Source organism: Oncorhynchus nerka, linkage group LG24 (assembly GCF_034236695.1).
Source record: "Oncorhynchus nerka isolate Pitt River linkage group LG24, Oner_Uvic_2.0, whole genome shotgun sequence".
In the NCBI taxonomy this organism is placed as follows: domain Eukaryota; kingdom Metazoa; phylum Chordata; class Actinopteri; order Salmoniformes; family Salmonidae; genus Oncorhynchus; species Oncorhynchus nerka.
In genome coordinates, this window is record NC_088419.1 from 71,202,084 (window position 1) to 71,225,565 (window position 23,482).

Consider the following 23,482-nt stretch of genomic DNA (forward strand, 5'->3'; position numbering starts at 1 on the left):
ATGAAACTCCAAAATAAATCAGGCCACCATAGTGTCTTTTTTAATATGGGTACTAAGAGAACAATTAAATACAGTTGAAGTCGGAAGTTTACATACACCTTAGTCAAACACAATAACTTAGTTTTTCACAATTCCTGACATGTAATCCTAGTAAAAATGTGTCTTAAGTCAGGATCACCACTTTATTTTAAGAATGTGAAATGTCAGAATAATAGTTAAGAATGATTTCAGCTTTTATTTATTTTATCACATTCCCAGTGGGTCAGAAGTTTACTTACACTCAATTAGTATTTGGTAGCATTGCCTTTAAATTGTTTAACTTGGGTCAATAGTTTCGGGTAGCCTTCCACAAGCTTCCCACAATAAGTTGGGTTGATTTTGGCCCATTCCTCCTGACAGCTGGTGTAACTGAATCAGGTTTGTAGGCCTCCTTCCTCTCACATGCTTTTTCAGTTCTGCCCAAAAATGTTCTATAGGATTGAGGTCAGGGTTTGTGATGGCCACACTTTGTTGTCCTTAAGCCATTTTGCAACAACTTTGGAAGTATGCTTGGGGTCATTGTCGATTTGGAAGACCCATTTGCGACCAAGCTTTAACTTCCTGACTAATGTCTTGAGATGTTGCTTCAATATATCCACATAATTTTTCTCCCTCATGATGCCATCTATTTTGTGAAGTGCACCAGTCCCTCCTGCAGCAAAGCACCCCCACAACATGATGCTGCCACCCCCGTGCTTCACGGTTGGGATGGTGTTCTTCGGCTTGCAAGCCTCCCCCTTTTTCCTCCAAAGATAATGGTCATTATGGCCAAACAGTTCTATTTTTGTTTCATCAGACCAGAGGACATTTCTCCAAAAAGTACAATCTTTGTCCCCATGTGCAGTTGCAAACCATAGTCTGGCTTTTTTATGGTGGTTTTAGAGCAGTGGCTTCTTCCTTGCTGAGCGGCCTTTCAGGTTTTGTCGATATAGGACTCAATTTTACTGTGGATATAGATACTTTTGTACCTGTTTCCTCCAGCATCTTCACAAGGTCCTTTGCTGTTGTTCTGGGATTGATTTGCACTTTTCGCACCAATGTTCGTTCATCTCTAGGAGACAGAACGCGTCTCCTTCCTGAGGGGTATGACGGCTGTGTGGTCCCATTGTTTATATTTGCGAACTATTGTTTGTACAGATGAATGTGGTACCTTCAGGCGTTTTGAAATTGCTCTCAATGTTGGACCAGACTTGTGGTCTACAATTTTGTTCCTGAGGATTTCGTTAGATTTTCCCATGATGTCAAGTAAAGAGGCACTGAGTTTGAAGGTAGGCCTTGAAATATATCCACAGGTACACCTCCAATTGACTCAAAATATGTTAACTAGCCTATCAGAAGCTTCTAAAGCCATGATGTCATTTTCCAAGCAGTTTAAAGGCATAGTCAACTTAGTGTATGTAAACGTCTGACCCACTGGAATTGTGATACAATGACTTATAAGTGAAATAATCTGTCTGTAAACAATTGTTGGAAAAATGACTTGTGTCTTGCACAAAGTAGATGTCCTAACCCACTTGCCAAAACTATAGTTTGTTAACAAGAAATGTGTGGAGTGGTTGAAAAACCTAAGTGTTTGTAAACTTCTGACTTCAACTGTATGTTGGTCCGTTCTACTGATTTCTGGGCACCCTCAAGGATTGTGTTTGAATTTTGTGGTTCAACTAATATGGTGTCACAAAACTACCCAGAAGTTGTGGAATTTTTTACTTGACTAAAATGCTGAGAAATGCATTGAACTACGAACAGTCCATTCTACTTGTTCTAACTCTATAATTAAAAGTATTATGGGTTAGCACAAGTCAAGAACAGCTGGTGTAAAAAGTGACACACGGCACAATTGAGTCATAGCCAATGGCTAAGAGATATTGAGTATTAAAACAGCATTTTCCTGTTCCAGGTGCTTTCTGCAAAGTGTACTGCACAGATTAATTTCATGAGCCAAACAAGTGTTCTGCAAAGAACACCACACATACAAAGATTAAATGATGGAAAGAAGAACACTCACTGATAGACATTCAGAACATCTAGTGCGTACAGTACCAGTCAAAAGTTTGGACACACCTACTCTTTCCAGGGTTTCTTCATTTTTACTATTTTCTACATTGTAGAATAAATGAAGACATCAAAACTATGAAATAACACACATGGAATCATGTAGTAACCAAAAAAAGTGTTCATATAAAATATTTTCATTGGTTTAAAGATTCTTCAAAGTAGCCACCCTCAGCCTTGACAGCTTTGCACACTCTTGGCATTCTCTCAACCAGCTTCATGAGGTAGTCACCTAGAATGCATTTCAATTAACAGGTGTGCCTTGTTAAAAGTTAATTTGTGTTATTTATTTTTAATGTGTTTGAGCCAATCAGTTGTGTTGTGACAAGGTAGGGTGGTATACAGAAGATAGCCCTATTTGGTACAAACCAAGTCCATATTATGGCAAGAACAGCTCAAATAAGCAAAGAGAAACAACAGTCCATCATTACTTTAAGACATGCAGGTCAGTCAATCTGGAAAAGTGCAAGAACTTCTTCAAGTGCAGTCGCAAAAACCATGAAGCGCTATGATGAAACTGCCTCTCATGAGGACCGCCACAGGAAAGGAAGACCCAGAGTTACCTCTACTGCAGAGGTGACACTGTCAGTGATTTATTTTGAATTCAAGGCACACTTAACCAGCATGGCTACCACAATATTCTGCAGCGACACACCATCCCATCTGGTTTGCTCTTAGTGGGACGATCTGTTTTTCAGGACTATGACACAACACACCTCCATGCTGTGTAAGGGCATCAGACGACCCGCCTCCACAATCACCCGACCCCAACCGAATTGAGATGGTTTGGGATGAGTTGGATTGCAGAGTGAAGGAAAAGCAGCTAACAAGCGCAGAATATGTGGCAACTCCTTCAAGACTGTTGGAAAAGCATTCCAGGTGAATCAGTTTGAGAGAATGCCTAGAATGTGCAAAGCTGTCATCAAAGCAAAGTGTGGCTACTTTGAAAATATATTTTGATTTGTTTAACACTTTTTTGGGGGTTACTACATGATTCAATGTGTTATTCCATAGTTTTGATGTCTCCATTTATTCTACAATGTAGAAAATAGTAAAAAATAAAGAATCACCCTTGAGTGAGTAGGTGTGTCCAAACTGTTGACAGGTACTGTACATTAGAACATGATTCACCACATTTTACATTGGGCTTCCCATCTGGGTATTAAAACCAGGTATAACAATTTATTCCCATCTTTCACTTTGGATACAAAACATCAATACCACTCCCTCCATTTTCCCCACCTCACATAGTCTGGGTTGAATGACCTTATTGTAGCCTTTTGAGAAACAACATAAGGGATTCCTACTTTGATACGTCCAAAAAACATGTGGATAAGTCTTATATGGGTCATTTGTTAAAAGTTACCATGAATGTGGTCATCCTAGAGATGATCCAAAATATTAAAATCTAGCATTCCTAATTGTTCAAACTTAATAAAAACAAAAAAAATGTATCCAGTATTCCTCATCACATTTTCAGAGAATTTATTACATTTATTGGGAAAAAGAAACCAATTACATGGGGGGATATATGATGTTAAATAGTTATTTCTTTAAATATTTCTGTACACCTTTGCATAACCAAGAGCTCGTGATGAGCTCATGATGAGTTCTGTTTTGGGTACATTAGATCAACAGTCACAGTTTGTTTAATTCCTTTCTCATTTGAGGTAATGCATTGGGTAGATTTTTGTTTTGCTTTCTTCTCTACACAATGAACGCAGTATATTACAGTGTATGACGTTATATATCTACTCGCTCAATTCATCGTTTGAGGTCTAGCTTGGCCATAGAAACATCTGAGGTTTGTTTTCTGTTAAAATACTTTCAACTAAGCCCTCCTCGACTATTCATTTATTTATGCATGACCGTCTTCAGACAGCTATGTTAGCGTTTGATATTGAATTACATTCATTCAAGTATTGCACTGCCTGACCCGGTACTGGTAGCTGTAAGGTTTATCACGCCATTGGTGGCACAGGTTTACTTTGTGTCCAAAAAAATATTATAAAATCACAGTGACCAAACAACTTTACGTAAGAGCCACGGACAGTTTCTGTACAACGTGTTGAATAAATCTGTGTCGATATGCATTACTGGCAAGACAATAACTTTGTGGTTATAAGAAGTACCAGCTAAGTTCTGCTGTACATGGCAATGCACCACCAATAACCTAGCAGCAGGGACCACCATTTGCACTAAGCGTGAATTTCAAAAAGCAGAGACGAGCAGACTGACTTACTGCACTGTAAACACAAGGGCCTGGGACAGTTTTGCCATGAGGTACATGAACATACTGTGCATTTGGAAAGTATTCAGACCCCTTGACTTAATCCACATTTTATTACATTTTTTCCTGATCAATCTACACACAATACCCCAAAATAACAAAGCAGAAACAGGTTTTTTGACATTTTTGCAAATGTATTAAAAATACAATTATTCAGACCCTTTGCTATGAGACTCGAAATTGAGATCAGGTGCATCCTGTTTCCATTGATCACCCTTGATGTTTCTACAACTTGATTGAAGCTCACCTGTAGTAAATTCAATTGACTGGACATGATTTAGAAAGGCACATACCTGTCTTCATAAGGTCCCACAGTTGATAGTGCATGTCAGAGCAAAAACCAAGCCATGAGGTCAAAGGAATTGTCCATAGAGCTCCGAGACAGGATTGTGTCAAGACACAGATCTGGGGAAGGGTACCAAAACATTTCTGCATAATTGAAGGTCCCCAAGAACACAGTGGCCTCCATCATTCTTAAATGGAAGAAGTTTGGAACCACCAAGACTCTTCTTAGAACAGGCCGCCCGGCCAAACTGAGCAATCGTGGGAGAAGGGCTTTGGTCAGGGAGGTGACCAAGAACCCGATATCACTGACAGAGCTCCAGAGATCCTTTGTGGAGATGGGTGAACCTTCCAGAAGAACAACCATCTCTGCAGCACTCCACCAATCAGGCTTTTATGGTAGAGTGGCCAGACAGAAGTCACTCCTCAGTAAAAGACACATGACAGCCCGCTTGGATTTGGCCAAAAGGCACCTATAGACTCTCAGACCATGAGAAACAAGCTTCTCTGTTCTGATGAAACCAAGATTGAAGTCTTTGGCCTGAATGCCAAGCGTCACATCTGGAGGAAACCTGGCACCATCTCTTCAGTGAAGCATGGTGGTGGCAGCATCATGATGTGGGGAGTTTTTTCAGCGGCAGGGACTGGGAGACTTGTCAGGATCGAGGTAAAGATGAACGGAGAAAAGTACAGAGAACTTTGATGAAAACCTGCTCCAGGGTGCTCAGGACCTCAGACTGGGGTGAAGGTTCACCTTCCAACAGGACAACGACGTTATGCAGACAGCCAAGACAATGCAGGAGTGGCTTTGGGATAAGTCTCTGAGTGGCCCAGCCAGAGCCCGGACCCAATAGAACTCTCTGGAGAGACCTGAAAATAGCTTTGCAGCAACACTTTCCATCCAACCTGACAGAGCTTAAGAGGATCTGCAGAGAAGAATGGGAGAAACTCCCCAAATACAGGTGTGCCAAGCTTGTAGCATCATACCCAAGAAGACTCGAGGCTGTAATCACTGCCAAAGGTACACACAAAGTACTGAGTAAAGGGTTTGAATACTTATGTAAATGTACTATTTTTTATTTTATACATTTGCTAACATAAAAAATAAAACGTTTTTGCTTTGTCATTATGGGGTATTGTGTGTAGATTGAGGAAGAAAAAAACTATTTAATCCATTTTAGAATACGACTGTAACGTATCAGAATTAGGAAAAAAGTCTAGGGGTCGGAATACTTTCCCAATGCACTGTAGATTGGAGCAGCCAGCCATGTTAGAGACCGGAGCAGGAAATGACCCCTAGAGGGCCCAGACATTCTACATAGTGTTGTGCTATGATACCAGAGAGGTTTGATATGTGATTTTCTTCCACCAATAAAAAGTGAAATAATGTAGGTTTCACACAGTCCTCAATAAAAACATTTTGCCATCTAGACCACAAAGATAAATGCTACCAATTAAACAATAACTTCTTTCTGACCACATGATGCAGGATTGTCACACTGAAAATCGAGGAATGAGGGAAATGCCCAAGCAAGCATAACTAAATAGTTTGGCAATAGTTTTTTTCTTGAGATGAACATAACTTGTCACGGTAAGGGACAGGATTAGTTAACATTCAATACGACTACTACTAAAGTGCCATTCTACAGAGGCCCCTGACAGGAAATGAGCAGCTTGGAAAACCAGAGGCTCGACCCCCAAGAGCCCCACTCCACAACATTTACAATAGAAACCTGGAAATCCCCTATAGAAGTTATTATGGCAACGTACATTACAACCAGTTCATAGGACCCCACTCAACAAACATCGTTTTAAATTTGCCATGGCAAGCGACACCCCATCAGCACGACAATCAAACCATCACCGTATAACACAGTTACATGGGGATAAGTACTGTCTGACAGAAGCGGCAGAGGAGCAGGAGCAGAAAAACTTCAAACATACCACATCTGTTATCCGTATGATGAATTGTTTCAATTCATTCTCTTGGAAGGTCCAACTAACACCAGTTTCACTTATTTCAGAGGTAATTTGTGTTCTAGGCCATGGATCAAATAGCCTTAGCATTCGCTCTATTCTTGTCTGGACTGGGATTAGCCATAGTACACATTAGGAAACATTTTTGTAGTTTCTCTTCTCCCATTCAAACAACTGAGAAGTGGAGAATACTGTCTGTAAGGGGTACTTAGTGTTAGAGAGGTATAAATAAGTGCTATATGTTTACTTTAATGACCCCAGCAGCTCAGATTTGCATCTCTTGGTTAAAATAGTAACCCTCCCCATCCCACCACACACTATAATGCCTCCAGCACTGTCTGACTGGCTTTAGATAAAACAGACAAGCTCACTTTATTAACACATGAAGATGAACTCAGATCACAACAATTGCTAGCGGCATTCTGTCCAAACACTTATTTGATGAGATCCACCATCATTTAATGTTCTAAAGAGGGGAGATATCACTCGTTTGTTTGTTCTGACATTGCCAACCCATAAAAAGCTTAATAGGAGATAAACATGCTGTAGTTGCAAGTGACAGGAGAGAGTAGGAACATAAGGGGATGCATTTCATTCATAGAACAGACACTAGATTTCTAACGGCAGAAATAGGATAATGTGCAGAAATATCACTGCGTGAATTGCATTTCTGAGTTTAAGGTAATTTTTGTGACCATTTAAAACGTAATTGAATATATATTTATGAGAATACTCATTTTTCTACACAAGCCTTTAGGGCTAAAAAAGTACAGTATTGTAAAGCACTAGTATAGTCTGTACCTAGAGGTACTTTGCATGCATTGCTATGAGCGTTACGAGACCACACTAAAACAGTCATAATGCCTCACTCATATTTAAATCAACTAAAGATAAACACTAAGGACTTTTTAAAAGTAAAAAAATGTTTATGAATAGCTATGGCAACTGTTATGAGGCATGATGGCAGAGAAAATAAGGAGCTCATAAGCTTTCCATAGGATACATTTAAAGTATTTTTGGTAAACTTTGGGTCTTTGCTTTATTTACAATTTAAAATATTGTTCTGAGTAAAATCATGTATCTATTTAGTCCTCAACATGTCGCGTTGGACCACAATATATATTCTAAAAAAATATTGTAACTTTAAAACATTTCTGTTTTTAATCTCAATAGAGAAGTTTTATTAAAACTACGAAAGTGAGGAAGAGGATGAAACAAACTGTGACATGACCAGCAGCATCAGCTACACAGACACCCACGGTCCCAAAAAGACACACGGCCCCTGGGAAGAAGAACATCTGTGAAAAGATCAGCCATTAAGCGTGTTTAGGTTCTTTTTTTCATAGAGTACTAGAAAAAAAGGTATATTCAAAGCTACAAATAACAGACTATGCTTTTAATTTCATGCATCATATAAAATATTAGTTATTTTTCTTTTTTTCCATATATTTACATATTATTTTTTGTTCTGTACAATAAAAGTTCAATCCACATGACATTCTTAAAAATATTTTCTGACCCATAATTACTTTGACATGAAAAACAATATGAGAAAACCAGAAAACAAACGAGGCGTCTGTCTACTCTCTGTAGGACTTCTTTGAAGCCTTGATTGAAGCTCCAGACTGGATCGTCCTGCATAAATAAAATCTGTGAGGGTGACGGGAGCACACACTGAACACACAACAAGAGGGCAGGGTAGGGGACAAGCACTGGCCCCTGTCACAGTGGTGAGGGGACCTCGACAGAGTGGAGGTCTCTGTGGGAAAGAGTTCTAAGCATGGCCATGAAGCGGAGCAACTCCGTGCTCACTGTGAGCACAGCATTGTTTTCTATCTGACGCGCCAGTGGCTCATGAGTTCAGTGCAGGCAGCCAGAGATCCATCTATTGATCCATCCATCACAAACTCTACAGACCAAGTTGAAGCAGGGTAGTCTTAGAGGCATAGTCTCAATACTGCTTTCTCAACCGATCTCTTCACCCCATCACACAGACAAATAGATTTGGTTCAGTCCATATGTCTGATCGGACGTTGCCAGGTTACTGGGGCTGTGTGCTGGAGCGGCCTGACATGCTATCTGCCCTGTGAGAGGCCAGCTGCTGCTCCTGTTGCTGCTGTTGTTGGAGCTGTTGTTGCTGTTGTTGTTGATGCTGCTGGAGTTGTTGCTGCTGCTGCTGATGTTGCTGTTGTAGCTGCTGCTGCTGGTGTTGTGTGCTGGCGAAGGCTCCTTGCTGCTGCAGTGGGAACGCTGTTTGCAGGATCAACTGGGTGGACTGGTTTCCATGGAGCAGCCGAGGGCCCTAGATAGGAAGAAAAGAGAGGTGAGTGGCTGGTCAGAATAGGGACAAGTACCGGATCTACCTTTAGAAACGTTACTCTCTGGTGGTCACCTCACCTGGAGGAACTGTGTTTGTTGCTGGGCCAGCCCTTGCTGTGTGGCTTCGGCCTGAGACTGAGCCTGCTGCTCCTGCTGCTGAGGCTGCTGCTGGGCAATGCTGATGGTCTGAGTCTGGCCCTGCTGAGGAGCGAATGCTGTTACCACCTGGCCCATGAACATGGTTGTAGGGACCATCACCGCTCCACACGCCATCGGCCCAGTCACCAGCTTAGTCAGCAACTGAGAGCCAGCAGGGAACCTGAGGGAGTGAGGGTGGTAATGAATGAGCAACATATATTTTTTTAAACAGACACATGAAAATGTATGCAAATCCTGTGGATAATCAGCATATTTCTCAGTAACATCAGCCACTGAGTGTGGCGCATACCGAGTGAGAGGAGAACATACCCTGTTGGTGGCATCGTGTACCTGATCTGTCCCGAGCGGTCCTGGGCAAAGTTTGCCATGGCAGCTGTGTTGTTGCTGCTGTTCTGGGCCAGGCTGGTAGCGATCTGGACCACATTGGCCTGGTTGGGCTGAGAGATCATCATGGTGTTGTATAGGGAAGCCGGCAGGGCACTCTGCTGGGGCGGCAGAGAGTGAGTCGACCGCACTGAAGACTGTGAGAGGACAGAGCTGGTGTCTCGTAACAGGTTCTGTTGTTGGGTCTGGGACTGCTGCTGGGGTTGTTGTTGGACCGTGTGCTGCTGTGGAGTGCTGCCCTGCAGACTGCCTGCAGACACCACTTGGCCATGCATGGTGAGAGCACCCCCTGGCTGCATGGTGGTCCCGTGTGCCAGCTGCACAGAGCCCAGGCTCAGCCCACTTGTACCCGGCTGGAGAAACATCTGCACCAGAGCAAATACCACAGAGTAAGACGAATCTCCTTTCATAGATAAACACAGGCATAATGACAGATACATGCATCCACGCAAATGTGCAGACCTTTTGGTTCAAGTACTCACACAGTTCTACATAAGAGGGCAGGTGGTTAGTATGAGGCCCAATAGCGCTATTCCCCAGACAGACAGTAGGGGGCAGTGCTCACCTGTAGGCCATGGCCCTGCACCTTGTTGAGCTCTTCCTGGATCTGCCTGAGCTCCTGCTGCTGCCTCTGGATGTTGGCCTCGATCATCCTGGTCCTCTGCTCCAGCTGATCCTTCAGGTGCTGCATTGCATCCAGCTGGGTGGAAAACTGTACCATGGGCTAACAAAGTTACCTGTCTTTCAAAGATAATTCGTAAAAATCCAAATAACTTCATAGAGCTTCATTGTAAAGGGTTTAAACACTGTTTCCCATGCTTGTTCAATGAACCATAAACAATTAACGAACATGCACCTGTGGAACGGTCGTTAAGACACTAACAGCTTACAGACGGTAGGCAACTAAGGTCACAGTTATGAAAACCTAGGACACTAAAGAGGCCTATCTACTGACTCTGAAAAACACCAAAAGAAAGATGCCCAGGGTCCCTGCTCATCATGCCTTAGGCATGCTGCAAGGAGACATGAGGACTGCAGATGTAGCCGATGCTAAATAAATTGCAATGTCCGTACTGTGAGACACCTAAGACAGTGCTACAGGGAGACAGGACGGACAGCTGATCATCCTCGCAGTGGCAGAACCAGTGGCAGAACCACGTGTAACAACACCTGCACAGGATCGGTACATCCGAACATCACACCTGCGGGACAGGTACAGGATGGCAACAACAACTGCCCGAGTTACACCAGGAACACACAATCCCTCCATCAGTGCTCAGACTGTTCGCAATAGGCTGAGAGAGGCTGGACTGAGGGCTTGTAGGCTTGTTGTAAGGCAGGTCCTCACCAGACATCACCGGCAACAATGTCGCCTATGGGCACAAACCCACCATCACTGGCCCAGATAGGACTGGCAAAAAGTGCTCTTCACTGACGAGTCGCGGTTTTGTCTCACCAGGGGTGATGGTCGGATTCGTGTTTATCGTTGAAGGAATGAGTGTAACACCGAGGCCTGTACTCTGGAGCGGGATCGATTTGGAGGTGGAGGGTCCGTTGTGGTCTGGGGCGGTGTGTCACAGCATCATCGGACTGAGCTTGTTGTCATTGCAGACATTCTCAACGCTGTGCGTTACAGGGAAGAAATCCTCCTCCCTCATGTGGTACGTTTCCTGCAGGCTCATACTGATATGACCCTCCAGCATGACAATGCCACCAACCACACTGCTCATTCTGTGCGTGATTTCCTGCAAGACAGGAATGTCAGTGTTCTGCCATGGCCAGCGAAGAGCCCGGATCTCAATCCCATTGAGCACGTCTGGGACCTGTTGGATCGGACGGCGAGGGCTAGGGCCATTCCCCCCAGAAATGTCTGGGAACTTGTGGGTGCTTTGGTGGAAGAGTGGGGTAACATCTCACAGCAAGACCTGGCAAATCTGGTGCAGTCCATGAGGAGGAGATGCACTGCAGTACTTAATGCAGATGGTGGCCACACCAGATACTGACTGTTACTTTTGACCCCCCTCCTTTGTTCAGGGACACATTATTCCATTTCTGTTAGTGACAGTTTATGTCTCAGTTGTTGAATCTTGTTATGTTCATACAAGCATTTACACATGTTAAGTTTGCTGAAAATAAACGCAGTTGACAGTGAGAGGACATTTTTTGTTGTTGTTGAGTTTCTGTGTCACTGACTCTAGCAAAAGAAACTGCCAAATTACAATCATGAGGAAGATTTCTCACCTGGACACTGGGCTGGATCTGAAGCTGCTGCTGTTGAGGTGGTGGTTGCTGCTGTTGCAGTTGTTGTTGCTGCTGCTGCGGTTGTTGTTGTGGAACCATGGATGGGGTCATGTTCTGCCCTGTGTTCTGGGTGTGCTGGGAGCTCATCGATTGCTGTTGGATACAAGCACAGGAACTACATTAGGAACCAAATCACTATCAAATATAGAGAGGCTTGACCGCAAGCTGAAACAAACCCACTCTGACCTGACTGCTGATGGATGATCTTCGCTGTGATGTCATCTCAATAGCAGAGACGGACTGGCATCCCGGTGTACCTCTGTCTGTCTTAAGCTTAGGTGCTGAGAAGGAAAGAACAAACACCTTACTCTTAGGATCAAAGAAGCTCTCAGGACAGATGACATCATATTAGACAAGATGGATGTAGTGACGTCATGTGGTCAGCTCTTACAGGCTGGGTTGGAGATGGCAGTGTGGGACGAGGACTTGCGGGAGCTGTGTGAGGAGGCCGAGGGCGTCCGGCTGCGGTCAAAGCCCTCTAGGGCCTCCTTCAGACTGGAGGTGTTGAGCTGGTGTTGAGACTCAGAACCAGAGTCCTGAGACTGCTGTGAGATGAGAGAGCAGAGAGAACAGTCAGTAGAGACTCACTACTAGAACTCCCAAGCCTTGTTAGAACACTTGGGAAATACATCCTTCCTTCCTCCCTTGCATGAGGTAATCACTGATCTAACACAGTTGGATTGGTGAAAAGAAGGATCGTACTACTGGGATTGAAGGACGCATTCAAAACCCATAACCCCACTGTTTGCTCACCAAAGATGTTTTAACATCCTCCTTGTTGTCTGAGCACTTAACCATGTCTTACTCCAGTGAGAGTCACAGACAGTGAGACATCGTATCCCTTAAGCTGAACAAGACCTCATTAACCAAACTCAGCCATCTCTTTATTCCTGCTCAGTGATTTCTTATGTTCAGTGGTCAGCAAGTTCTCACATTGGTCTTATAAGTGTCTCACCTTATCTACTGCAGAGATCTCTGGCGGTGACTCCTCAACAATCCCCAGCTCTCTGCGCTGTTCAGCCCTCACCTCAGCATAGCTGCTCCACAAGAGAGAGACCGTGTTGAACATCATGCCCGATGGTGGTGTATGTGATAGTGTTTAGGATGTCAATGCAATACTGCTGGTTATATGTAGTATGACTGACACATTGATACTTGTTGCGAGATATGCATATGAATATCCTTTTTAGTGATTAGTCGATCTTCACCTGACGACAGTGTGCGTGCAGACGATGAACTCGGGCCTGGAGTTCCACTGGTGGTAGGTGATGTAGTAATGGGTCTGGAGCCAGATCCACTGTTGACCTTTGGTGAGAAACCTGTAGTAGCATGATTTCCCCTTCCCATACTGCATTACTGCAGAATGCAGCAAGAGAGAGAGAGAGAGGAGAGAGATGATGTCACAGATCTGTACATGGGACAGTAAAACACAAACACACTCATAAAATGTGCACTTACAAAATACACAAATGCGACAAAAAAAATGACTCACAGTGTTCGTGGCATTTGGCCAGTGTCTCCAGGTCATCTACGTGGTAGTAGTCATATCCAGATGTACCCAGAACCTCAAACGGCAGGTAACCTATTATGGGCGGAGCCCTGGGGAGATAAACAAGCAATGTTATTAATGTGACAGCATAACCCATTTAAATACAATGATATACAGTTTCTCAGCCTTTTAAGCAGTAATAACACATTAAAACCCCATACAAAGCATTGTATTAACCTCTGGACATAGTGTCTACAAAGGTCCATATAATATAGGTTTTCAGTAGCAGTGAAACACTAAGTACTCCATCTAGTGCTGTTGCTCCTAAACGTTTGAGACTCAGAGCTGTCTCCTCTAGAGAGCAAGCCGACTGACTGGCCCAGATATAGAACATAGCAGCCAGCTAACAGAGTTGACCCAAACACACTCTCACTGGGACTGTGTTCTGACTGATGTGCTGAGTCTCACACGGCTAGAGGCTAACTCTCTCTTGCATGACATAGGCAAGTAAGCACACACACAGACATGGATATAGACAGCACACATTACCGGTGGTCCAAGAAGAGGAACTTCCATTCTAAGCTGTGTCTAGAGGTGAATTCTTCATTGGGTTCTTCAACAGTGCACATCTCCTGTGGGGTGAATTAAGAAAAACTAGATGTTTACATCTCATACAAAGAAAATAATGTACAGTGCTCCTACTAAGAACACTTTACAGTACAACATTAGACATATTTGGTTACCTAGCTACCGAAATATGCAGTCTGTGATATATAAGTCTATAGAATTCCAATTGTCTTACCTTGATAAACTGTGGTTTGGCTAATCTCACAGTTGCTATAAAACAGACTCGGTCCTCAAAAGCGGGCCGGAGTGACCGCTGGATCACCCCCTCCAAGCCGTTTCGAGTTGAGTTAGGCACTATAGGAGAAAGGGAAAATTTGTCATTGTTGCCTTTTGGTCGGTCTAAGTGCATTTATGGTCACAAACCAAATACAGACCAGCTACTTGTGTACTACATTCAAAGTCTAATTTTTCCTAAATCAATATAATGAAAACTTACCATTATTTAGGGACTTGAAGTTTCCGATGAACTTAACATACTCATACACAGGAGGCTCTTTGGGGTCGATCGTCCCTCGGAGCATGTGGCAACAGAATTCTAACTGGTTTTTCGCTGAAAACAAATTAAATCATACAATAAAGCAGAGTACAATTTGATTGACTTGGTTTAAATAAACTCATCTAGTTCTGAAACAAATCATTTACTCATGGCATGCTGTGGCCAAAACTTGACATAGGCCATTTAGACCATGAACATGATAGAAACTACTAGACAATACTGAAACAGCTCCAGTACTTACTCTTGAGATACTCTGGCGTTAGCGTCTCTCCCTCCAGTATGTGAGATGACAGGGCTTTATACACGTCTGAATGTTCCCCCAGGGGCAGGAAGTTCAACAGGTTCTGATCCACCAGGTCAGACTGAAACAAAACACACACATGTATGTCATCCTTGGTCATCGGAAACTTCAAGTCCCTAAATAATGGTAAGTTTTCATTATATTGATTTAGGAAAAATTTGACTTTGAATGTAGTACACAAGTAGCTGGTCTGTATTTGGTTTGTGACCATAAATGCACTTAGACCGACCTCAACCTTACATACTGTAGGCATTAACTCATGTATATGTATGGAGTGAATACTTACAGGAAGATGTTCCAGTAGAGATGTAACACTCTCTGAGACATAGATTATGTTCCCATCTGTCATAATTGCTAGGAAGAAGCCGTCTAATGCCTAGCAGATACAAAACAGTGTGTTAAAACACCACCTACTTGCAAAATAGAATGTGAGAAAGTGAACTATGTAGAAAACAGGTACCATTGCGCTCAACCTTGAACTTGAATAGTCCTTGGTGCGTTAAACCAAAAAGGGTGGGGGGGTTTTCTTGCTTACACAGCAGGCAGGGAAAAAAATTCACAGACGTTTCGTTGTCAACCTTCTTCAGTTAACTACAAAAACAGTACAGAATGTTGCTACTGATATCCTTGGACTGACATCCTTTCTTTCAGGATACTTCTTAGTGAAAGGATGTGCAAACTACTGTACTTTAGTGTGTCAAGTGCCACTAACCTCCAGCATCAGCTGTGTGAACTCTTCATTACTAAGAAAAGGAGGTTTCCAGTCCTGTCGGATCTCACTCGACTCTGACTGCGCAGCTATTTCTGACAGAAACACAGATGGAGGAGTAACTGATGTTAAATACTCAGACAGCTTGGTAAAAACACAGAAATGTTCCTATTCTTCCAGAAATGTTGATATCCGAGGCCTAGGAGGAGAGGTCTCTACCTTTATGCTTGCGTAGGAAGTCGATGCTCTTCTGTAAGATGGTGGACTTGTCCATCTTTCGGGTGTTGCCTGGCAGCATGGTACCCAGCTCCTTGATGAGGACATTGAACTGGTCTCTGCGTTTCTTCTCAGACTTGTTACGGGACACTCTGGAGGGTTGGACATGATAAACAAGAATACACATACTAAGATTCTAACAAAAACAACACAATGATTACATGCAACATTCGCACTGAGCTAAACGGTAGAGCTGCCACTTTCAAGGAGCGGGACACTAACCCGGAAGCTTATAAGAAATCCCGCTATGCCCTCCGATGAACCATCAAACAGGCAAAGCATCAATATAGGACTAAGATCGAATCGTACTACACTGGCTCGTCGGATGTGGCAGGGCTTGCAAACTATTACAGACTACAAAGGGAAGCACAGTCGAGAGCTGCCCAGTGACACGAGCCTACCAGACGAGCGAAATAACTTATTTGCTCGCGTCGAGGCAAGTAACACTGAAACATGCATGAGAGTATCAGCTGTTCCGGACGACTGTGTGATCATGCTCCCCGCAGCCGATGTGAGTAAGACCTTAAAAAATGTCAACATTCACAAGGCCGTAGGGCCAGGCGGATTACCAGGATGTGTACTCCGAGGATGCGCAGGCCAACTGGCAAGTGTCTTTACTGACATTTTCAACCTCTCCCTGTCTGAGTATATAATACCAACATGTTTCAAGCAGACCACCATAGTCCCTTTGACCAAGAACACTAAGGTAACCTGCCTAAATGACTACCGACCCGTAGCGCTCATGTCTGTAGCCATGAAATGCTTTGAAAGGCTGGTCATGGCTCACATTAACACCATTATCCCAGAAAACCTAGACCCACTCCAATTTGCATACCGCACCAACAGATCCACAGATGATGCAATCTCTATTGCACTCCACACTGCCGTTTCACACCTGGACAAAAGGAACATCTATGTGAGAATGCTATTCATTGACTACAGCTCAGCGTTCAACACCATAGTGCCCTCAAAGCTCATCACTAAGCTAAGGACCCTGGGACTAAACACCTCCCTCTGCAACTGGATCCTGGACTTCTTGACGGGCCGTCCCCACGTGGTAAGGGTAGGTAACAACACAGCCGCCACGCTGATCATCAACACTTGGGCCCCTCAGGGGGTGTGCTAAGCCCCCTCCTGTACTCCCTGTTCACTCATGACTGCATGGTCAGGCAAGACTCCAACACCATCATTAAGTTTGCTGATGAAACAACAGTGGTAGGCCTGATCACCGACCACAATCAGATAGCCTATAGGAAGGAGGTCAGAGACCTGACCGTGTGGTGCAAGGACAACAACCTCTCCCTCAATGTGATCAAGACAAAGGAGATGATTGTGGACTAACGGAAAAAGAAGGATCGAGCACACCCCCATTCTCATCGACGGGGCTGCAGTGGAGCAGGTTGAGTGTGTCAAGTTCCTTGGTGTCCACATCACCAACAAACTATCATGGTCCAAACACACTAAAATAGTCATGAAGACGGCACGACAAAGCATATTCCCCCTCAGGAGACTGAAAAAAGTTGGCATGGGTCCTCAGATCCTCAATTGGTTTTATAGCTGCACCATCGAGAGCATCCTGATGGGTTTCACCACTGCCTGGTATGGCAACTGCTCGGCCTCAGGCCGCAAGGCACTACAGAGGGTAGCGTGTACGGCCCAGTACGTCACAGAGGCCAAGCTTCCTGCCATCCTGGACCTCTATACCAGGCGGTGTCAGAAGAAGGCCCTAAAAATGGTCAAAGACTCCAGCCACCCGTGTCATAGACTGTTCTCTCTGATACCACACATCTAGGTCCAAGATGCTCCTAAATAGCATCTACCCCCAAGCCGTAAGACTTCTGAACAGCTAATCTAATGGCTACCCATAAAGCTGCTGCTACTCTGTTATTATCTATGCATAGTCACTTTAATAACTCTACCTACATGTACATATTACCTCAACAGCAGTGCCACCGCAGATTGACATTGTACCGGTACCCCATGTATAAAGCCCCGCTACTGTTATATCCCGCTGCTCTTTAGTTATTTGTTATTCTTTTCTATTACTTCTTTCTTTAGGTATTTTCTTAAAACTGCATTGATGGTTCAAGGCTTGTAAGTAAGCATTTCACTGTAAGGTCTGTGTGACAAATAAAATGTGATTTGATTTGATCAAACTAAGCCTACGTACGGAGTTGTCTTTAATGTTTCGCTTGAGCTCATAAAGACCTCACCGTTTTGCTTTGTCCTTTTCATCTTCTTCCATTAACCCATCAAAGATACTGCTGGCGTCATCCCTGAAAAACAAACAACCAACCATTTTTATTTCGGGCCAAAACGCTGGTGCAGATAGCATTGGTCAGACTGCTACCCCAGTAGAGGGCAGTGCGAAGCATAGTCTAAATTTAGACAGAGCCCATGCTCAATGACTCAGCTGGTATTGAGGCAGAATGACCAGGAATGCAACTCATTTGCCTTGGAAGGCAGAACCTTTTGCTTACTCAGCAGACTAGGACTGACGTCACTAACATGTAGGTCAGATGGTCATTATTAGAACCTTGACAAGTGGCATAGCTAATGTTCTGCCTGCAGTTAAAAAATAATAATCCTGAAGTAGTGTCAGCATGGATGCGACCTATTGTAGCCTATGGTGTTGTGTACGTGCCAGTATGCATGTAGCTGTGTGTATATAAGTGTGTACACCCAGTAAATGTCAATACACACCTTCAAGAACAAAATGAAAGTGCTCGTCTGTCTGTTTGCATGCGTGGATATTCAGGTGCACTTTCCTCAGGTCCAGGTGAGCGTTCACTGTGCTCCTCAGTCCTTCCAACCAGTTCTACATAGTTGTTATATACACTACATGACCAAAAGCATATGGACACCTGCTTGTCGACCATCTCATTCCAAAATCATGGGCATTAATATAAAGTTGGTCCCCCCTTTGCTGCTATAACAGCCTCCACTCTTATGGGAAGGCTTTCCACTAGATGTTGAAACATTGCGGCAGGGATTTGCTTCCATTCAGCGACAGTAGCATTAGTGAGGTCGGGCACTGATGTTGGATGATTAGGCCTGGCTCGCAGTTGGCGTTCGAAATTCATCCCAAACGTGTTCGATGGGGTTGAGGTCAGGCCTCTTTGCAGGCCAGTCAAGTTCTTACAAACCAATCTCGACAAACCATTTCTGTATGGACCTCTGTTTGTGCATGGGGGCATTGTCATGCTGAAACAGGAAAGGGTCTTCCCCAAACTGTTGCCACAAAGTTGAAAAGTCATAATTGTCTAGAATGTCAATGTATGCTGTAGGGTTAGGATTTCCCTTCATTGGAACTATTCCTCCTCCAAACTTTACAGTTGGCCCTATGCTTTGGGGCAGGTAGCGTTCTCCTGGCATCTGCCAAACCCAGATTAGTCTGTTGGACTGCCAGATGGTGAAGCGTGATTCATCTTTCCATAGAACGCGATTCCACTGCTCCAGAGTCCAATGGCGGCAAGCTTTACACCACTCCAGCTGACGCTTGGCATTGCGCATGGTGATCTTGGGCTTGTGTGCGGCTGCTCGGCCATGGAAATCAATTTCATGAAGCTCTCGACTAACAGTTATTGTGTGGACATTGTTTCCAGAGGCAGTTCGGAACCCGGTAGTGAGTGAAGCAACAGTGGACAGATGATTTTTACACGCTATATGTTTCAGCACTTGTTGGTCTCGTTCTGTGAGCTTATGTGGCCTACCACTTTGCGGCTGAGCCGTTGTTGCTCCTAGCTCTAGCAGGGCAGAAATTTGACGAACTGACTTGTTGGAAAGGTGGCATCCTATGAAGGTGCCACATTGAAAGTCACTGGGGCGCTTCAGTAAGGACATTTTATTTACTGTTTGTCTATGGAGATTGCATGGCGGTGTGCTTCATTTTATACACCGTTAGTAACGGGTGTGACTGAAATAGCTGTATACAGAAGATGGTCTTTTACCAAATAGGGCTACGTCCATATTATGGCAAGAACAGCTCAAATAAGCAAAGAGAAATGACAGTCCATCATTACTTTAAGACATGCAGGGCAGTCAGTATGAAACATTTCAATAACTTTTAAAGTTTCTTCAAGTGCAGTTACAAAAACCATCAAGCGCTATGATGAAACTGGCTCTCATGAGGACCGCCACAGGAAAGGAAGACCCAGAGTTACCTCTGCTGCAGAGGATAAGTTCATTAGAGTTACCAGCCTCAGAAATTGCAGCCCAAACAAATGCTTCACAGAGTTCAAGTAATTTCCTTATATGAACTCTAACTCAGTAAAATCTTTAAAATTGCGGCATGTTGTGTTGATATTTTTGTTCAGTATAGTTAGTCTGCAATTATTTTATACCTGCTACTGAAATGACGCACTCTCTCCCCTCGGGCAACGGCCCACTCACATTGGCACACACGCAGCACCAGACATGCACTGAAGGGCCATTCTGATAATGGCAAGATATGTGCTTTCATGAATTATATTAACAACAATTATGAAACTCATTTCCATGACTTTTCCTGACTACACAAACCCTTATTTGACCCTCATCTGGCACATTTTTAATCAGTGCAATCTCGAACAGCCTACTGTCACTCAAGGATTCACAGACTAACGGCAAATAAATTGAACAAACTGTAAATCAGGAAATGAATGCCCACTCTCCATTGCTTTTCAATGAAGATCCCACCTTCATTCCACTTTGATCAACCTTTTTTTGCCAGGGTGTGTGAATCTGGGCCAGCAAAAGGCTACTTTATAGAGTTGCCGGTATGCAATTCCCCAAAAATTGGAAGTGCCAGTATGGTGTTCCGGACAGCTTCGGCGCAAGTCAAGCACTGAATACACACCCATAGGCACGTCTTAAAATATGCAGGCAGACAGATTAAAAGTACATTTACATTGTAATACTTCTGACAGCCAACTTTCTAGCGCTGCCCACAACTTCCAGACTTTATAGCATTCCCAGAAAGCATGGATTATGGAGTCATTATTAGTTTTACACTTAAAGACATGACTCTGCAGTTGTGCTGTAGAATTTGTGAATTCTCTCATGTATAATAAATTCCATACATTAGTTTATACTGGATTAAGCCTATATTTTCATACTGTCATTTTGTTAGTTATGCTCCAACTTTTCCTCCATCTTGTGCCAACATCAGTTACTTTGTTTTTTTCCCCTAAGAGATTGTCAGTTGGATATGCTCTCTGCAAGGTTTCCTATATCTTCCCTGTCATATGAACATACATTTCTGACTCAAATAAGATTCCCTCAAGGTTTCTCCCTCCAAGGTCTATTTTCACTGCACACTTCTCATTGAACAATAATTAATGGACCAATGGGGGGGGGGGGGGGGGGGAGGCTGATCTGAGCGTATGACATTCTGTGGAATGACATATACTGGCATGCTTTTCTGTATGTGTGCATCTGTACCTAATTTGCCTTCATGCATTTCTGTGCATGCTGTGTGAGCATGAGAATAATGTGGTGCCTGTGGTTTTTTACCCCGGGGCTACTTCAAACAAATAAGATCCAATTACACTCACCAATGCTATTTTCAGACAAGCCCATTAAAGTCAACAATGTAGAAACACAATAGTTTAATAGCAAACAACAAATACAGTAATGAAGAGTAAACAAGCATTTTACAACCATGTGCTGGGCGATATGGACCAAAAGTAATATAAAATGTAACAATTTTGCTTGATAGTGATATATATATCTCAATCGTTGTATTTCTCTAACGTATTTATTTATAGATATTTTTTTAAATGGACAATTATGCCTACTTTCCATTAGTGGCAGTTTTTTGTTGTTGTGCCAAGACAAGTAACTGAGATGGTATAGACTATGATAGAAAATGTAAATTATTTCCAGGGATATTTTGATGTGCAACCTGTCAAAATAGGATCCAGAATGATCAGATTTGTTTTGAGTTCTTCAGAGATGAATTTGCCCACGCCTATTGGCCTCGGCCACAGGTGTCAAATTTATTCCACGGAGGGCTGAGATGTTTGCAGGTTCACACTCCTCCTTTGTACTTGATTGATGAATTATGGTCACTAATTAGTAAGGAACTCCCCACACCTGGTTGTCTAGAGCTTAATTGAAAGGGAAAAACCCAAACCATGCAGACACTAGGCCCTCCATGGAATGAGTTTGACACCCCTGTTCTAGGTTATATTGTTCACCACATGTGGAAGTGAGAACTCAAAACACTTAGCCATGTAGAGTTAGCAATCTAGCTATCAGTAAATGTAATGTCCAACAAAACTTTCCAGTACTAGGCCTAGGCTACTTGATGTAAGCATATTCAGCGCAAATGGTGCACTCCGCTCCGTGGGCACATCAAAACCATACTCCGGTTGTAAAGTGGTGGCATAAACTCACTATTAAGAGGTGAGAAAAAACAGTAGTAACTTTGAAAACAGTCTGTCCCGCAATTGCATTTGGAGCAATGGTCATATGCTTGTGCTTATCAGAAAGCATCCCTCCCTCTGTGCGCACAGTGGGGAGAGGGAGCGATCAATGTTGGCCAAATAATCGTCTTAGAACAAAAAAGTATGTGCAGGAACGTTGTGTAGAAAAATTTAAAATTACCGACCTAAGCAAACTGCTCCGGTAAGAGGGCAATGTCGGTGTGGGTAATTTTGGGTTTATCATCCCAGCTCTATTGTACATCCCACACCAAGCCAAAGATATACAAGTACAGTCAGGCTCTGGCTTTTTATTTACCCGAATGGTGTTTGCTCTCATATGAGAATGGGACTCGGGAGATATGTGAACTGATATGGACGGAAAGAAGAACTTTCTTATTACATTCCCCTTCCTGGAGGTAGAGCTTTAACAACATGCCCTTAAAGATGCCACATGACCAAATGAGATTCCACCCATTGCACACAATTAAAATTAGGCCACGTAAAGCTGCCAGTGTTTTAATATGATGCCATGTAAAGCCTGAGGATTGTGTATTTAAGACGGTGGTAATAGTGTTTGTCAGCTCTAACCTCTGCCTTACAGGAGGCAGAGCTACAGAAGACCGGAGGGCTCTATAGGTGTGGCAACAAAAACCTATTCCCCAAGGGACAATGAGCAACAGGCCCTGCTCACACAAAACATACTTACACAACTGCCATCAACATACCTTAGACCACGTGTCAAACTCAAGGCCCATTTTAATCTTGTTTTTGTAAATTTTCCCCTGAAAAACAATCTCAAATGGACAATGAAATGACAAAAAATAATGGACGTACAATTAGTCTCTTCACTCTGTCCAGCTTGCTATTAGTCATTGAAACGAAAGCTAGACAGTCAGGGAACGTAGAAAATTCCAGAAGAGATTGATAGAAGACCATTTTTTGCACGTTTTGACGGCGAGGAAATATCAATATTATGTGAAGACCAAATGCAGCCCACAGGGCAAATGAGTTTGACACCCCTGCTAAACTATCAACATACCTTACACAAAACTAATGAAGGACTTTTGACAAAGGGTATTTCTATAGCGGTTGTGCAGTTTGTTTTCAATCATCACAAATCATTACCATTTGTTCCTTTAAGTAGCAGCTAATGTGAATAAATAAATGGATTTAAAAATGTTTTAACCTCTATTCAACCCCGTACACTTGCTGGAGTTGTCCTTTATGAATAGGGCTAAATTGAAATGTTTCTTACAGAAGAAATATGGAAAATATATGCATAACCATGGCAGCCATTTAAAAAAGGGGAACATTTTGGAGATTATGGGAAAATTATTAGACTAAAAGGTGAGGACAAAACAGTTCATCTTACAA

At 43.2% G+C, this 23,482-nt stretch overlaps 1 protein-coding gene across 4 annotated transcripts in view; it reads right to left on the reverse strand.

The window, feature by feature from the left end:
• Window positions 1-3,559: 3,559 nt before the first annotated feature.
• LOC115108538 (circadian locomoter output cycles protein kaput-like) overlaps window positions 3,560-23,482 on the reverse strand; it is a 52,627-nt gene continuing 32,704 nt past the window's right edge. For 2 of the 4 annotated variants that reach the window (XM_029633006.2, XM_065009126.1), the window contains 18 exons: window positions 17,915-17,977; window positions 15,645-15,793; window positions 15,429-15,520; window positions 15,003-15,092; window positions 14,657-14,777; window positions 14,356-14,469; window positions 14,095-14,213; window positions 13,842-13,924; window positions 13,296-13,402; window positions 13,012-13,159; window positions 12,759-12,840; window positions 12,195-12,348; window positions 11,990-12,084; window positions 11,744-11,896; window positions 10,068-10,214; window positions 9,428-9,867; window positions 9,038-9,278; window positions 3,560-8,942 (listed from right to left, as the gene is read on the reverse strand). In XM_029633006.2, coding sequence (XP_029488866.2) covers window positions 8,682-8,942; window positions 9,038-9,278; window positions 9,428-9,867; window positions 10,068-10,214; window positions 11,744-11,896; window positions 11,990-12,084; window positions 12,195-12,348; window positions 12,759-12,840; window positions 13,012-13,159; window positions 13,296-13,402; window positions 13,842-13,924; window positions 14,095-14,213; window positions 14,356-14,469; window positions 14,657-14,777; window positions 15,003-15,092; window positions 15,429-15,520; window positions 15,645-15,793; window positions 17,915-17,977 — 2,659 coding nt within the window. In that variant the 3' untranslated portion in view covers window positions 3,560-8,681. Of the gene's footprint in view, window positions 8,943-9,037; window positions 9,279-9,427; window positions 9,868-10,067; window positions 10,215-11,743; window positions 11,897-11,989; window positions 12,085-12,194; window positions 12,349-12,758; window positions 12,841-13,011; window positions 13,160-13,295; window positions 13,403-13,841; window positions 13,925-14,094; window positions 14,214-14,355; window positions 14,470-14,656; window positions 14,778-15,002; window positions 15,093-15,176; window positions 15,403-15,428; window positions 15,521-15,644; window positions 15,794-17,914; window positions 17,978-23,482 lie in introns of those variants that run through there. The other 2 variants (XM_029633007.2, XM_029633008.2) reach the window with 2 other exon arrangements.